Source organism: Ciconia boyciana, chromosome 15, assembly GCF_034638445.1.
Source record: "Ciconia boyciana chromosome 15, ASM3463844v1, whole genome shotgun sequence".
NCBI lineage: Eukaryota > Metazoa > Chordata > Aves > Ciconiiformes > Ciconiidae > Ciconia > Ciconia boyciana.
The window spans coordinates 6,288,466-6,304,173 of record NC_132948.1 but is presented as its reverse complement, the minus strand read 5'-3'; the positions used below and the strand labels follow the sequence as shown (position 1 = coordinate 6,304,173).

At 40.9% G+C, this 15,708-nt stretch overlaps 2 protein-coding genes across 13 annotated transcripts in view; one reads left to right on the top strand and one right to left on the bottom strand.

Moving 5' to 3' along the window:
- Positions 1-8,771, bottom strand: part of LOC140659898 (solute carrier family 2, facilitated glucose transporter member 11-like) — a 15,316-nt gene extending 6,545 nt beyond the window's left edge. For 2 of the 10 annotated variants that reach the window (XM_072880128.1, XM_072880131.1), the window contains exons 1-7: positions 7,879-8,018; positions 7,509-7,603; positions 5,439-5,537; positions 3,712-3,872; positions 2,880-3,004; positions 2,490-2,619; positions 1,092-1,240 (exon numbers count right to left, since the gene is read on the bottom strand). In XM_072880128.1, coding sequence (XP_072736229.1) covers positions 1,092-1,240; positions 2,490-2,619; positions 2,880-3,004; positions 3,712-3,872; positions 5,439-5,537; positions 7,509-7,553 — 709 coding nt within the window. In that variant the 5' untranslated portion in view covers positions 7,554-7,603; positions 7,879-8,018. The other 8 variants (XM_072880129.1, XM_072880130.1, XM_072880136.1 and 5 more) reach the window with 8 other exon arrangements.
- On the top strand, positions 8,233-15,708 carry CCDC117 (coiled-coil domain containing 117). Of its 3 annotated transcripts, none has more exons than XM_072880140.1 (6): positions 8,233-8,433; positions 8,774-9,132; positions 9,865-9,915; positions 10,287-10,520; positions 11,967-12,104; positions 12,651-15,708. In XM_072880140.1, exons 1-6 carry the CDS (start codon positions 8,233-8,235, stop codon positions 12,901-12,903), a joined length of 1,236 nt encoding a protein of 411 aa, XP_072736241.1. In that variant the 3' UTR covers positions 12,904-15,708. The 3 variants fall into 3 exon arrangements, with proteins under 3 accessions (XP_072736241.1, XP_072736240.1, XP_072736242.1); XM_072880139.1 differs by having other exon boundaries at positions 8,771-9,132; XM_072880141.1 differs by lacking the exon at positions 11,967-12,104 and having other exon boundaries at positions 8,771-9,132.

Here is a 15,708-nt window from a genome sequence, read left to right as displayed (position 1 = left end):
GTCTTCTCAATTTTATTACTTAGCTATTATTTTAGAGAGGGTCTTTTCATATTTATTTAGCAGATCTTCAAACTGAATTAATTAATCAGACCTGCTTACTTACAGTGACTGATACTTTACTCTTTGGAGTATTATTCCACCGGGTCTCTCTGGGAAGTAAAATACTATCCATGGTATGTGAGGATACAAATGGCTACCTCAGTGTCTCCTTTTGGCATTCTATTATGAAAAAAAATTTCTTCTGATATTCAGTTTCTTCTTGCAGTATAAAGAGACCTGTGTCATTTCATGATAAAGAAAATCACAACTAATCTGAATTTTTGTCTTTCAAATTCTTCTTGTAGCACGTGGGCTTCACTTGCTCATTTATGCAGTACTGCACCGCTACCGCATTACAGTTATTTCTTGAGTAGGGTTTGAATAAAAGGAGAACAATCATAGATCTCTCAAAGATAAAATAAAGTGAAAAGTTTAAGTTGTCATCGTTCTCCCACATGATATAACGGGGGAAAAAAGGTATTTAAAAGATAACTAAATATTTAGAAAATGGAAGATAAGGAGTTTTCTGCTCAAATAGCCAATGAATCACTTTTTTAACATCAACTCTTTTTCAGTAAAAAGCTCTCTAATTTTTCAGCTACTTATGCTGTCTCCTTTTTATTATATTATTTTTTATTATTTCTTACAGAAGTAGAACAGTATCACAGAATGGAAGAAAGTATCTGATGTAACTGATACTTATCTGTGACATAACCTGAGAAATGAACAATGCAGTGAGAGGTTAAGTAGTTCAGGTATGTTACTTCATCCAAGAGAAAAATTATTAAACCTTTAGAGATTTCATTAGACAGTTACAAAACATGAACATGTATTTGAAATGAGATAATGAAGTTTTGTTCACAATCCACTACAGACTCCTGAGTTCCACAATCCCTTTTTCCATGTAAGCCCACTGGAGGAAACAAGTGGGCCAAAAAGCACTAGGCAATATAACTGTGCTGTGTTGATAAAGAGAAAAGGAGAATCTGGAACCCAATACACTCATTGTACCCTTCTGAAGACACAGAGAAAGTACAAACGCTGTAAGTTACCTTTGGCACAGCTCAGCTCATCACCTCTGTCAATAAGAAGATATCTGGGACTTTCAGGAAACCATGGCAGGAATAAAAGTTGGGCAAATGCTGGCAAACAGCTGCTGGATAGCAACAGAGGCCAATACGATTCTCCACCTAGTAATTCTCTGGGAGAGGTGTGGAAAAAGAAGGAAAAAAACCCAAGTAATTAGCTATTGGTGACTATTCAGAAGACTTTGGGGAGCAAGATGTTTGTCCTTCGAGAAAAGTTCCCTTGTAACCAGTTACCTACGTCTTGTGAACCTCATCAGAATGAGGTTGGGAAAATATTTTCCAGCCACTCTGAAATCAAGTTTCACTCTGGAAGAGATGAGCAACACTACTTTACTAATGCTTATTGCTGTGTTGGTCCTAACCATTATTTTCAGGTTTGCCAAAGCACTGTTTTCTAGCAATGTGGGAAAGTAATAGCATACGGACTTCACCTTAAGGTCAGCAGCAGCATTTCCATCTGCTTTTGGGAATCATACAATAATTTAGGATAGAAAGGAACTCAGAAAGTCATCTGACCCCACCTCCCATTCAAAGCTGATCTAATGAGAAGGTGTATTACATACAAAGGAATCATTAAAATTGCGATAGTTAGAATCAGCAGGATGATGTGTTGTGGGCAATGTAAACTTGTTAAAATAGTGTATTGCATTTTAAATACTGACCCTAGATTATGCAGTCTGAAGTTTATGTCCTACTTTATTTTGTAGCACTTCACACCTAAAGTATCTAGCAAAATCAGTTAATTCAGAAGCTAGTAATAAGGAAAAAGGAAAAGTCTAAGTGCTTTTGGTAGAGGGACAGAGAAAAAACAGATAATGTGCTGTTACTCAGGGTACTAGAAGTTGCTTTTAGGGCAGTGGAAAGCTTCTAGCAGACTTCATGAAAGAAGCTTTTCATCTTGAGGTTGTTGTGCAGTCTCTGTTCTTGAAACTTTTAAAGATCCAACTGGATAAAGTCCCTTGCAACTTCATCTGACCTCACAAGAGACAAAACCAGCAGTAGTGCTACAATACAGAAATTATGACTCCTTTGCTCTCAAGTCCTGTCTTACAAACGTCCACTGCCTCTAGCAAGAAACTGGCAGAAAATACAAACTCAGCATAAATGTACCTGTTTTACTGATGCTGTTCTGGCTGACCCATCTAAATTGAGAATACTTCCCTGGGGAGATAGTACAAGTGGTTTGCAGTTGTAGGAATAAGGTGATAAAAGCAGGGTTTTCTTCTTACAGGTAGACCTTCTGTGTAAAGTTGATTCACTAATGCTACAATGGCCACAATGAGTGTTTTGCTGGGAGCTGCAGGGAGTTGGAATTCTTTACATGCAAGTAACACAAGGCAGGAAAAAAAATGCATTTCTAACCTCAAACCAATTATTTGTCCTGTCAGAATCCCTCCGGTCAGAAAGATGGAAGTCCCCATGGCCATGCCACCTCTAAGATGTTTTGGGGCAACCTCCCCAATATACAGAGGCTGCACACAGATCCCAATACCTGCAAGTAAATGGAAAAACATTTTCCTATTAATAGATTTTGCTTTGACAAGAGTTACTGAACCAAAACACATAGGAAATCAGACTTAGTTAATTTCTCTATTAATTTAGCTGCCTTCAGATTCCAAGTTAGACTACAGAACATTTTTGTCATCATACCTACAAAGCAGCATACAAACCCATAATACCTAAAGAATCAGCAGTAACAATCATTTATCATTCACCATACTTTATTGAAAGTAGGAATAGGAAATCATTTACCTGAATTTATGCCAATCAAAAACCTTCCAGCAATCAGTAACTCAAACAATCCTGTAGGAAAACTGATCCCCATTAAAATGGAGGCCAGTATTGCTATAATATTATTCATCAAAAGAGCTCCTTTTCTAAAGAAGGAAAAAAAAACACCAAAACATAAAGGAAATCTGCAATAACATGTTTTTTAAAAAGTTATCCTTTCTGGTAATAGGGAAAAAATGGGCTTTATACTGAAGAAATGTGCTATTCACTGGAAATCCAGATCTCTGATACAACTATTTACTCATATTTAAAAAAAAAGTAAGTATGAGTAAAATAAAATAGTAATAGTAATATAAAATACAGTAATATAAAATAAATAGTAATAGTAATATAAAATTAAAAATAAATAAATAGCTAAACATAAGGATAATGCATAAATATGACAGAAATGCCTGACAAGGTAGGAGCGGGGTTTTGTTCATTTATGCTATAGCTATACAGAATGCACACAAAACGTTACAGATTACGCAGCATGTCCTTACTGGCATGAAGGCTGCAAAAGTGTATGGGGGACCTGTGTTTCCTACCATACAGTATGTGCATACTCCTACTTGGATTTCAATAAATATCATGGAAAGACTAGACTGGAAGGCTGTAATTCAGGGCTCATCTTTTAAAGTCACATAGGAACAAACTGTAAAATTCTACTAGAAAATTCTGCTTTGAAATGAAAAACATTTATAGTCACCTAAGGTACATTTTCTCCCACTCTTTCTCCATTTATTTACTTTATATTCCAGTGAGAAAGTAGGAAAGGAAAACATGCTACTATATGCCTGCTGCTATAACTCACCTGCCTAGCCGAATCGCCATGCTGCCTCCAATGAGGGCTCCACACAGGCCTCCAAGTGAAAATACAGAAGCAATGACAGACCAAAGAAAAGTCAGCAAATCTGGATTTAGTTCCTTGTGATAACGACTAGTCCAGGTTTCATTTAAGAACCTGTGTATATGCTGCAGTAGAAAGGAATGATGAACGTGTAGCATTATGTGTAGCCCTACAGCATAGCACTATAAATAACTTGCACCTCAATCCTGAAAACCAGTTCAAGCTAACAAAAGATATCACCTTAGTTGTATTATATTAAAAACACCAATGATGAGCAGAATCTTCCTTGGCCTCCCTACACCTCAAAGACTGCTGAGCAGCTTTGCTTTCGTACCCTACCTCAGGAGGGGCTGTATTCCACTAGAGGAGAAACATAACCTTTCCATATACTGCTAGAAAGGAGCTTTGAGGTCCTTCTGAATGAAGGGGGGACAGGGTGGATGGGTAGGTCCTACTGTTCTTTAGAAACACCTCAGAGCCCAGAGGCCTCACATGACCTAACAAATTTTACTGTCAGGAGACTCATTCTGACACTTGGTTTAAATCTTCCTGCCTTAGTGTAATCCAACAATTCATAGTAAAATCCCTTTCTGCAACTCTAATATTCTTCCGCCTTTTTTACAGTATTCATGTGTCAGAACTTTAAACTGTTATTCCACATGCTTGGTTTCCTAAAATTTGTCTTTAGAAACTCGAACTGACACATATCAGAGGCTCCTGTTCTTAGCCAGCAAAGACTTAACAGAACAAACTTCCTGGACTCTCCCTCTGTTTCCAGCATATTACATGTTCTTTCACAAATAGCTCATTTTAACCTTTGCAAAAAGCATACAATGTTGCAGCAAATTCAGTCTTCACAGTTTCACAAGAAAATAAATCAGCTCACAGCAGAAAATGATACCCATCACTTTCACAAGACTGTTTGCTCAGATCCTCTTGAGTCATCCACAAAATATGCAGAATCCTCAAGGCCATGGCAATGGATGCAAAAGTAACAAGTAGGCGAAAATATCTACAAGACACTCAGACAGTACAGATGCAACTTTTTGGCTCTCTAAGAAGATCTTTCTCAGTAAGCTGCCCTGTGATGGACAACTCTACCCATCCTCCCTGTTACCCCGTGATAGGATGTGTGGGAATGGCTCAAAGCTGCGTCAGGGGAGGTTTAAACTTGACATTAGGAGAAATGGTGGTGACATTTTACAGAGAGGCTGGTCAAATACTGGAACAGGCTTCCTAGAGAGACTTGCTAAGGGACAATGCCCTTAATAAGACGCTTTAACTTTTGGTCAGCCCTAAAGTGGTCAGGCAATTGGACTAGATGATCATTTTCAGTCCCTTCTGGCTGAAAATGTTCTGTTCTATTCTATTCTGTTCTTAATGTTCTGGGCTATTTTAGTCAAAAGTGTAACTTGAAGATGTTACTTATTCATTCAGTTAATCCTTCTGAAACAGACTTTAACAGAGGCATTTATGTGGCATATCTGACACAGAATACCTCTGATGGGTGGTACTCACAAACAAGTCCACATTAAACCATTCTGGAAATCAACAAGAATCCTTCATATGAGAGGAAGCCTGCCTTGGTTCCTGCTGCAATCACAGTAAAAGTGCATTTGGCCTCTCGGCCAGTTAGAGAGGACACCTCCATTACTGTAAAACAACCCTGTGAACCAGAGATGATATTTTACCTGGGTGGGTGCATTGATAATGGAAACATTATACCCATACTGAAAGGTCCCTCCAATTCCAACAGCACAAACAGCCAGAAACAAGGTCCAGCTGGGGAACTAGAGAACAGAAGAGAGTAACAGGCATGAAAAGAGATAGGGCCTTGAACTCACATGCATATAATATCTAGGAGAAAATCACGGTGAAATATATCGCGTATTTAGTTTTGAACAGTGAAAGTATTTGTTTAGAAAACTACATAAACTCTCAAACACCTGCAGCAGGAGAAACATTTCACGCTATCTTTGGCCATGATCACGAACGTCTTTCAGAGATGCAACAATTACAAGTACCCAGATTAAGTGTAGGCAACACAACCATTGCACTGCTGATGCCATATTTACTGAACTGTGTAAATGCTTCTTGCATGAACCACACTGCTCACGGCGTCTATTTTTTATGAAAGAATGTTAGGACTGTTTCTGTTTGGTGTTAGAGGCATAATGACTCAGTATAAGAATTAACGAACTCCCAATTTCTATGACTCACATTTCATCCGAGATGTGAGAAATAACAACATTTTATTTCCCTCAGCAAGTCCCTAAGTTGATTACTGGATGTCTGCAATTTAGCAGGTGCTAAACCTTAGTATCTTAAATCCCAACATATTGTTCACTGATAATAGTATTCAATCTAAAGTTTATTAGCATGTATTTTTTAATGTTTCAATATTGATCACCTAGTTACATTCCTAAATCAATATTTAGGAACTAAAATTAATAGATTCACAGACTGATAGGTTTTAAGGTCAACAGAAACTGCTATTATGATACATTCTAATCTCAGGAGAGTCTAACTGGTCATAAGACATTATACTTTGGATGAGGCCTCTCGGTCAGAGATCTCTAGAGGTTTATACAGTGTTTGGCTTTCTGATGTGATGCTTCTTGGCTCTACTTTTTATTGAATATGACAGTACTAAAAATAACATCCAGTTCAAATGTTTAACAAAGCTTTCATTAAAAATTAGGTCCTAATTTCATCTCATAGTATCTTTTTGTCTAATTTCAGCTGGACACAACAATGTCTCCTATATTAAAGGCACTTCTGTGATCAAGTCTCCTCTTCCTTCATAGATAAAGACTGTACATAATTTTTTTTTATAAGCTTGTACTCCCTGAATGTCTCATTGTAAGGTATGTAGACTAGTTCATCATCATTCTCATTCTTGGTCCAGTTCCCAGAAATGCTGAGTTATTCCAGATGCTATACTGTATTCTGAAAGAGCTGTGTCTTTCCTGAAGAGAATTAATCAAAATTTCCTTCATTCAGGTCTGAAATTCAGAAAAAGTTGAAATTCACCTTACTAAAGTAAAATCCAATTACTATTTCCTTACGTTTCCTGAGAATAAAAAGTGTTTCTCTGAATGACAACCAAAGCAATTAATTAAGAGTAATAAATGAGGGCTGCAGCGAGTAAAGTCAAAAAAATAAAACTAGCGGTGGTAAATATAGGCACTGCACAGCACACTCAGACCTTTCTATTAACCAAATACAGTTAAGGTATTTTGTGTCTCATGGGTACAGCCTGGAATCTAGAAGAGACAGAAAACAAACGAACTAACAAAAAAACCCCAGAATCGTTCACATACATCACATAACTTACGTTTTGTTACGACAACTCCGTTCTTCTTCCTGCCCAAATCAGTCTGCTCATTACATTAACGTGTCACATTGGAGTTTGGGCCCCGATTTCTTAGAGCACGGACGACAGCCTTATCTGTTCCGTAAGCTACTTAACTCCTGACAGTTTATAAGCACTTTTGCCTCATTTCAGAAACATGCCACAAACAAAATGCAATTTATATTCAATGTAAAACATAAGAATCAGAAAACGTGCTTTTACAGCTTCCATTTTATAACACAGCTAGGTGTCTACAGAAAGCACAAAACTTTACAAGCCTGATCATCTAATGTATTTTTATTTAAAAGTAAACATGAAACAATCAGAGAATTTCACATTTGTGCATCATTAAAGCTACAAACTCTCTGCAGGATCCATCTTCAGAGGCCAAGACAGTTCTGCTTACCTTGCTGTGCGTGCTAGACCCTCTCAGCAGGGGCTGGTACTCCATTCTTAGTAGGGGCTGAATTTGATTTCCTTTGCAAAATTTAGTAAACTACACTACAGGAATAAAAGGTGCCAAAGAAATGAAATTATTATTGTACTAAAACACGGATTTTTGCCTTCCATCTCTAGCCACTGGGATTCTTCTCAACGGTTCACGACTTTTTTATGACCGACTTTCATAAAGCCTTGCAGTGGCTACAGAGAGCTTTCCCATGTTTAATACCACAGCACATGCACTTTCTTCATTTAAGTCAGAGCAGAAAACACACCCGTTAAGTCACCCGCTAGCTGTAGCCTTCAGCTACTAAAGAAAAGGACAGGGCGATTACCTTGCGCTTTGGTGGCATACCTCCCGACTGTCACACAGCTGTCATACAGCCCGCGACTGCAGCACTCGATCGCTGCTTCCCCACGGCTGCAGCCCGCAGAGTGGGGAAAGCTGCGGCCTGAGCTCCTCATCTGACTGGGATTTGGCTGCTCCGCGGGCGGCCCGCCCCAGCCCGGCGGTGCTGGCTGCCGTCCGCGGAGATTACGCCAGGCCGCAGACAAAAGCGGGTCTGTCTCGACGCTCCCTCAGGAGCCGGGGCTTTGCCGCTGCCGGGGAGGGCAGGGGCCTCCCGCTCCCGGCGGGGACAGCCGTGCCCTGCCCTGCCCTGCCACGCCCCGGGGGTCCGTGCTGCCCCATGTGCTACCCCACCACGGCTTCACACCCCGCGGGCCCCGCCGCTCGGGACTACAGCTCCCGCCGCGCCCCGCGGGCCGCGCCGCCCGGGACTACAGCTCCCATAGTGCCCGCGCGCGCCTTCTCCGAGCGCGGCGAAAGGCCTGGAAAGGACCGGGGCTCTGGCGGTGTCGTCCAGCTCCGGGCCCGGCCCGGCCCGGCGGTGAGCGCTCCGCGGCGCGGGCGGGGGGGGGCGGGCAGCTGTCGTCTGCTGTTGTGCCGGGGCGGGCCGGGCCCCGGAGGTGCCCGGGGCGGCCGGCGGTGCCGCTGGGCCGGCTCACCTGCGCCGCCGCGGCGCTCGCCAGCGCTCCTCAGCGCGGGTCTCCTGCGGGAGCGCCTCGGGCCGGGCCGGGCCGGCGCCAGCAGCGGGAGGGCGGCCTCGGGCCGCGGTCCCGGGGCCTCCCGTAGCACGGCGGGAGCCGGCCCCGGGCCCCCCCGAGGGCGCCGGCCCGCTGGGTGGTGCGGACGGGCGGCGTTGATGTCCTCTTTCTCCCCGGCAGCAGGAAATGGCAGCGCTGGGCAGATCCTGTCGGGGCATCCCTGCGGGTCCTGCCGTGGAGTTCCCCCAGGCTCCGGCCGCCGCCCCCGACCGCCACGGCCCGCTGGCAGTCGCGCGGGACGAGCCGCAGCCCGGGGCCGTCGGCCACGACCGCCTCCAGCCACCCATGATGATAATGGCAGGGCACGGAAACGACGGTGCCGATGGCGGCGGTTCCTCCGGCCTGTATCTGCAAAGCAGCTTCGACGTTGCCTCTCTGGCCGCCCTTGGAAGTTACAACGAGGGCTTGACGGTCGCCCCGGTGGGCTCCTTCACAAGCGCAGCGCACCCGCAAGGCCTGCACCAGCAGCAGGGTCACGGCCAGTAAGTGCAAAACCAGTTACCGCTGGAACAAGGGAAGGAACGTATTTCTCAGCTGCGCTGGCCGTGTGAAAGAAGTTTTCTCGTCAAGCCGGATTATAATTTGTTCTCTTCTAGTAGTGTTTCGCTTGTGCAATGTTAGAATTGTGTTGCGCTCCTCTTACGGCCTTGAAGTTTGTTGGTGGGGGATGAAGGAGCCTTCTAAAAGGAAAGAAACGTGATTAAGTTTACCAACATCTTGACGTGCTTTTAAGCTCATGTACTTTTTTTTTAAAAAAACTTGCTCCTTCTCATACGTGAGCTCCTTCTCGGACATACAAAAAACTTAAATTATTCCATAAAACGTTGTTTGGTCATACTTAATTTGAGTATGTCACTGTGAGACAATGTATTAAGAGACTGAAGTTGTATCACGTGTTGCTTCTTGAAGCATTTGAATTTTAGCAAAAATTGGTCTCGCCCCTTGTGGAAAAAATAAATAATGTAAAGGAGGAGAAATTAGCATGGAATTCTGCTCGGAGAACTGAGTAATTACAGCCTTCTTTGACTTTCTTTGGAACAAAGTGGTCATTTATTGTCCAAAACTTCCACTCCCTTCACAGCTGGTGACACACTGCGACTGTTGCTCTGAGCCGCAAATGAAATTTTAAAAGGGAGGAAAATATTGTTTGAAAATCTCAATGTCATTGGAAGATATAATTAGAATCTAAATAACCGTTTGTTTTTCTTTTGCAGTATCTCTGTTCGCTGTGGAAAGAAGCATAAGCTAGAAGAAGAGGCGGAAGGGTAAATTAAATTTGTCTTTTATAGCCTGAAAAAATCTTAATTTGCTTTTTGTTTTCTATAACGATTTGAGCACATCTCATCTATGACATACGCAGGAAGGGAAATTCTGTCATTGTTTCCATCTGGAACTCTTCCCCTGAATTGCATATAAGCCCAGATCCATTTCAGTTACCTAATTAATTGTGTAGCACTGATTTTCTTGAATAGGTACCCACGTTTTATTAAGAGCAATGTGGATTTATCTTCTTTGTGGAGGTTGTGTTTCCATAGTACGTCAGACCTGTTGCAATGCACATGACTTTCTATAACATTTTTTCCTGTAGAATGCCACATTTCTCTTTTGACAATTGTAAAATTATTTTGTTTCCTAGTTGTCCTGTGAGGAAGAAGAGACTGACAGGAGCCAAAAATTGCCCTTTGAATCCCAACACTGAAGAATGGATTCTCTGTGCAGGTCAGCAGGCAGCTGGGGAGGTAGCAAGTCAGTATGGTGGCAGCGGTCCTGAACCTGCCATGTTAGAAATTCCCTGTGAAGAAATGGATCAGACAATGGGGGAACAGCAATGCGAGGTTGCTCGCAGGAAGCTTCAGGAAATTGAGGACAGGTAAATGCAGGGATTGAGTAGACTCGCTTTGCTGAGCTTTCCCTTTTGTGGTGGGCATTAAGGGTTAAATCTAGCACTTAGCAATGTGATAACACTACTGTAAGTCTGAGATGAACCTTCTGCTCAAGTGATTTCTTTTTAGGCTACCTGTGGTCCTATGAGTCCTGGGGCTGATACATGATCTGAAATTGAGGGTGCTACAGCAAGAGATGCTGAATAAATAACCACCTTTTCACAATCATTACGCAGCATCAGTATATCATAATGGGGTTTTATGCTCTTTTGTGAGTTTCCAGAGCTCAAATTTTAACTGATGTTATCTGGTCAGACTTGAGCTCAGCTTTTTTCAATCAATTGAAGCTTGTTCTGTGATTAGTACTTCTAAATGCTCAAGATAGATGTGAATTTGTCAGTGTAGAGAATAGCATGAACCAGAGAGATCTCTGCACATATGCAATAAGACTGAGGTTCATCTTGCTGTTAAATACCAAATGGCTTGATCCTGGGGTAATGGGGTGGCTATGGGCAGTCTATTGCAATCATGTAGTAAATATACTGTGCACTCTTGCCTTTGAGAGATTTCTGGGAATGTCATGTGTATATGTCAGTTGACTGCAGTTGAGCTAGTATTCAAAATACCTAAAATGACCACTGCAGACAGTTGTTGGAAAAGCCAAAAGTTACATAAATTATAAAACAAGATTTTTTTTTAGATGATTACTCCATAGATGATGCGTGAAGGGAAGCAAGGTACTGTTAGATTATTTTATTTTTCATGGGTAAATCAGAGTAGTGCTATATGTCTTTATTATCTGGCTGTATCTGCATTACAAAGTCTGCTTTGGACCTCTCAAAGGATTGTTCCCCATCCTTCCTAGCTACTCTGCTAAATTTTCTTTAAAAGGTTTACCAAAACCAAAGGAGATACCTCCAGTTTGTTCTAAATGCTTCAACTTTTTGTGCCATTTTAATCTCTGAGAAATTGGTGCAATGTCCTTAAAGGTTAAGGACTGTATTTGGTAGCTTTTCAGTAATTCTCAAAGTTAAGATGTGGGGAATTGAGCAGGCGAAGTTCCTGCATAACTGAGACTCACTCTTGTAATGTGACTGAATCATACACCTTCCCCTGAAGTGAATCTGTTTATTTTCTCTTAGTGTATGTCTGCATTGCGCACTGCTGGACAATGCAGGGATAATAAAGCTAGCTCAGGTACCAGAAGTGGCATAGCTACTCAAGTGGCTTCTATGGCAACAGTCATTCTTAGGGTATCTTGGCCCAAGAGAGACTCACGTTAACATGGCCCCGCTGCTTCTGGTACCCAGCCTAGGTTGGATATCTACACTGTACGATGCAGTGCATGTAGATATAACGGTAGTCTGCAGTGGATGTGCCTGTTAACAGTATGCTCAATAGTGTTAATCTCCCTCTTCCCCCTCCATTCCTAGGATAATTGATGAAGATGAGGAAGTTCATGCTGATGGAAATGTTAGCAATCTGCCCACTCTTATCCTGTCAGATACCCTTAAAAAAGGGATGAAGAGGGATTTTGGTGAAGTCCTGACAAAGAAAATAATAGAATCTATGTAAGTTCTGGAGGAAATCATGGTGCTATGTAGCTAACACATGCAAATGAAAAGAGAGACCCAGTCTCATGTTTGTGGAGATGTCCTTAATTACTGCATGATGCAGCCAACGTTGTATAACCGACCATTCATCTGGTCAAAAATAGGAAAAACTATCCTAATGTAAAAGAGAAGTAAGTGTAACTATAGTGGTCATGAAGCTGTCTGTTCTGTACTCCTGATTTGTACAGAGTGAAATTTGTTGAATAAACCATTATATCTTGATTTTTATGTATGTGAGTTTCCAAAAGAAGAAGGTCCTGAAGTGTGACCGACAGTGGTCATCAAGTTTGGTGCAAAAGAAAAGAAAGAAAATACAGGGTTAGAACTAGAAGTAATGGAACTAGTTAAGGAAGAGGAAGTTTAATAGGGGGGAGGGAAAAAAGGTATATGGATCCTGGAATATAGTTCCAGGCTAGCACAAAGGATGAAGATACTCACTGGTCTGCTGCATTTAATAGTTGTGATTGGAGAACTTAAATTTAACTGAGACTCCATCCCTTCTAGGAGCCGTCCTTCTATGGAGCTGGTGCTTTGGAAACCTCTTCCTGAATTTCTCACAGAGAAACTGAAGCCTGTTTCTGTTAAGAACTTCAAGCAGCAGAGTACAGAAGAGTGTCAAGCTAAGCAGTCAACCCCAAGAGCTGCTTTTGACCCACAGACTGAAACATTCCCTGAATCACAACAGACTGTCATGTCTCCAGATCCGTATGCTAGTTTGGGAATCTCTGGGTGTGCAGAAGAAGAAATGGAGTTGTAGATGCCAGATTTTAGACTGGAAGTGGTGAGCTTCTGATGTTTTTTGTTGCTGTTTTTTGATTCCCTCTTTCTTTCTGGTTTGATGTGTGAATCTGAGGTTTTATTACTTGTTTTTGTTTTACCTACTAACGATCATAAGAACGTGGATTGGCCAGACACAACTTAAGAAAGCTGAAAAAAAACCAAGATTTCTGTACTCCAGTCTGTTAAATATTCTTGTTTTTACTGAGAAGGTAATCCAGAGGCCTTTGGAAGAAGGAAGTAGCTTTCCATCTTGCTTAGTGGTGAAATATCCTCTTAATTGTCCTTGGTAAAGTATAAAATCCAAATATTGAATCTAACTGTGGCTTAAGCCACATCTTTCACTTATTGAGCCATTAAGACTTTGGTGCACATACTGTGCTTGGTCAGTTAGTTTAATTTGAATTACAAAAAGATAGGGAAAGGAAGAAATACTTTTGAGTCTAGTCACAGATAGAAAAGCAATCCCTATGGAAATACAGCTTTTGACACTATTTCATCTGTGGCTATTTCATCTGTGGCTGGTTTGTACTTGATGTAAACTCAAATGTAGAAATTATACATTCTGCAGTGTGGTAGGGAAGGAATGTTACAGCTGAGCATAAGTCTCCTGCTTTATAGAAAGTAAAACCAGCTACTCACTTGCAAGATACCTACTAACTTTAGTCATCTTTGGTTCATTGGCTCCTAAATTGTGTTTGTGGGTTTTTGATGCTCCCCTCCCCAAATGATGCAAAGTCTGGAGAAAAGTGGTTCTCAGCCAATTGATTGACATTTTACCTTGTGCTGTGATTCTCCGTATGCATCGAGTTGGAAAGTCAGTTGAAGACAGTGTAACTTTTGACTAAATAAATGGCATCCTTTAATTCTGATAAACATTGTAAGTAAATCAGATAACAGGGAGCCGATTATTCCCTGTAACCAAGTCCCAAACTTTGAGACTGCTGGCATTGGTGGTGAAGTAAAAAAGATGCTTGTCTTCTTCCTGAGGGAATCTAGACTTAAAATTTAAGCCAGAACATGTGCCATTAACATAATGTCACATATTTTATACAGATGTATGCCAAAAGACTTTTGTACCCTGCTTAGGGTGTTCAGAAAAGGAATCTTCAATGAGTTACTGCTCGTACCTTTTCTCAATGCACAACAGTTCCATTATGCTTAAAACCCTTAAACAAGGCAGAGAATCTTATCTTCTGTTCTTAAGTCCTTGAGCTTTCTCAGAGATATCTGAATTGAGGCTTTTCATAAGAAATTCCTTTCAAAGTAATAGGTTCTGTTCAGAGTCTTAGCATCCCAGTCTGGTTTTGACATCTTGCTAACATAAAGGAGCAAGTACACAGTAACGCAGCTGTTTGCATAAGAAAATCTACTCTTCCTTTGCACAGCTAATTGATAGTCTTTGTGATAATATTTTTTACTGTTGAATAACCCATAGTCAATAGTTCAAAATCAAGCTTCTCTTTTTGCAGTCATCCTTTCTTTTCTTTTGGCTGACAGCAGAAGCTTTGTTCAAAAGATAGCCCTATTTGTTAAATCCTGTCTATCTTGCTGCTCTTGTTGAAGGTTGTGTGAAATTTGCTGTCTCTTGCTAAAACATTTCAGAGCTTCACTAAAAACATTCCAACATTTGAATAGGTATTACTCTGGAAACTGGTGTCTAACTTTACCATTCTGGAACTTTTATTAAGTTGGAGAACGTGTGCAGCTTTATCTTGCTATTATGTCTAATCTCATTTCAGGGTCTGCTATAAATCTCTTGCATGTACTGTGTAAAATTTCTCATGTATTATTAAGCTGCTGAACATGCTTAAAATCTACAGCCTTTGACATGCTACACCACTTGAGTATAAAGTAAAGCAATGCAGTTTGGAGAAGGCTGCAGTCACTGCGGGTAGAAAATGTGGTGCCTCCAAATAATGACCTGTTTTTAAGCTTGCGGGATTATAGTGAAAGTTCAAGGCTGGAACTGTTTTAGCTGATAGCTCTGAATCCTAAATAAAGTGAAAAGAAAGGATAAAAAATTCAAAAATTTGATGAAACCACCTCAGCAATACTGAAATTGCAACAGAGGATATAGAAAACTGTGGGAGGCCTAAATACATGAAATCTAGATGCAGGTTTTTTTCCTCTTAAAAATGACAAATTGCGTATAAAATTTGCAGAAGAAGAAATTTTTGCAGATGGCTTTTAAGCATACTTTTTTCCTGTTATGTTGGTACCAAAGGTTGACTTTCAGAGGTGTATTTCCTCTTAATTGTTTGATGCTAATACGGCATCGCTGACCCATTATTCTACCATCTGAAATGAGAATATAGTGGTGGACTATTGACAAAGACCATGAGATGGGAAAAAACTGTGTCCAAGAAATTTTCTTTGGTAGAAAACATTTATTTTAATTTTTTCATAATTCATTTCTGCCCTTGTGATAGGAGAGAACAGGGTTGAATCGCTTAACTTGATGGGGGAGGAGAAGAGTGGAGTAGAGCAGGAATAAAGTATCTAGGAGGACGGAGCAAGATTCTTGCTATAGCAATTATTTGGTGAGGGTAAGAGAGAACGAATTACTGGGTATTTTTAAACTTCTGTATTTGTAACAGTTTCATTTGTTGTTGGCTTCCTTAAAAGACTTTTATGAATGCTGTTTACAAGCGGGATGGCAAATGTGATGCAGTATTAGGGAAAAACTTTATTTTGAAATACGGAAGATCCGATTCTGGTCTGTCTTCTCTTGGGACCAAATCACCCTTTGTATGTCAGTTTTGAATAAATTTTCTAAAATATT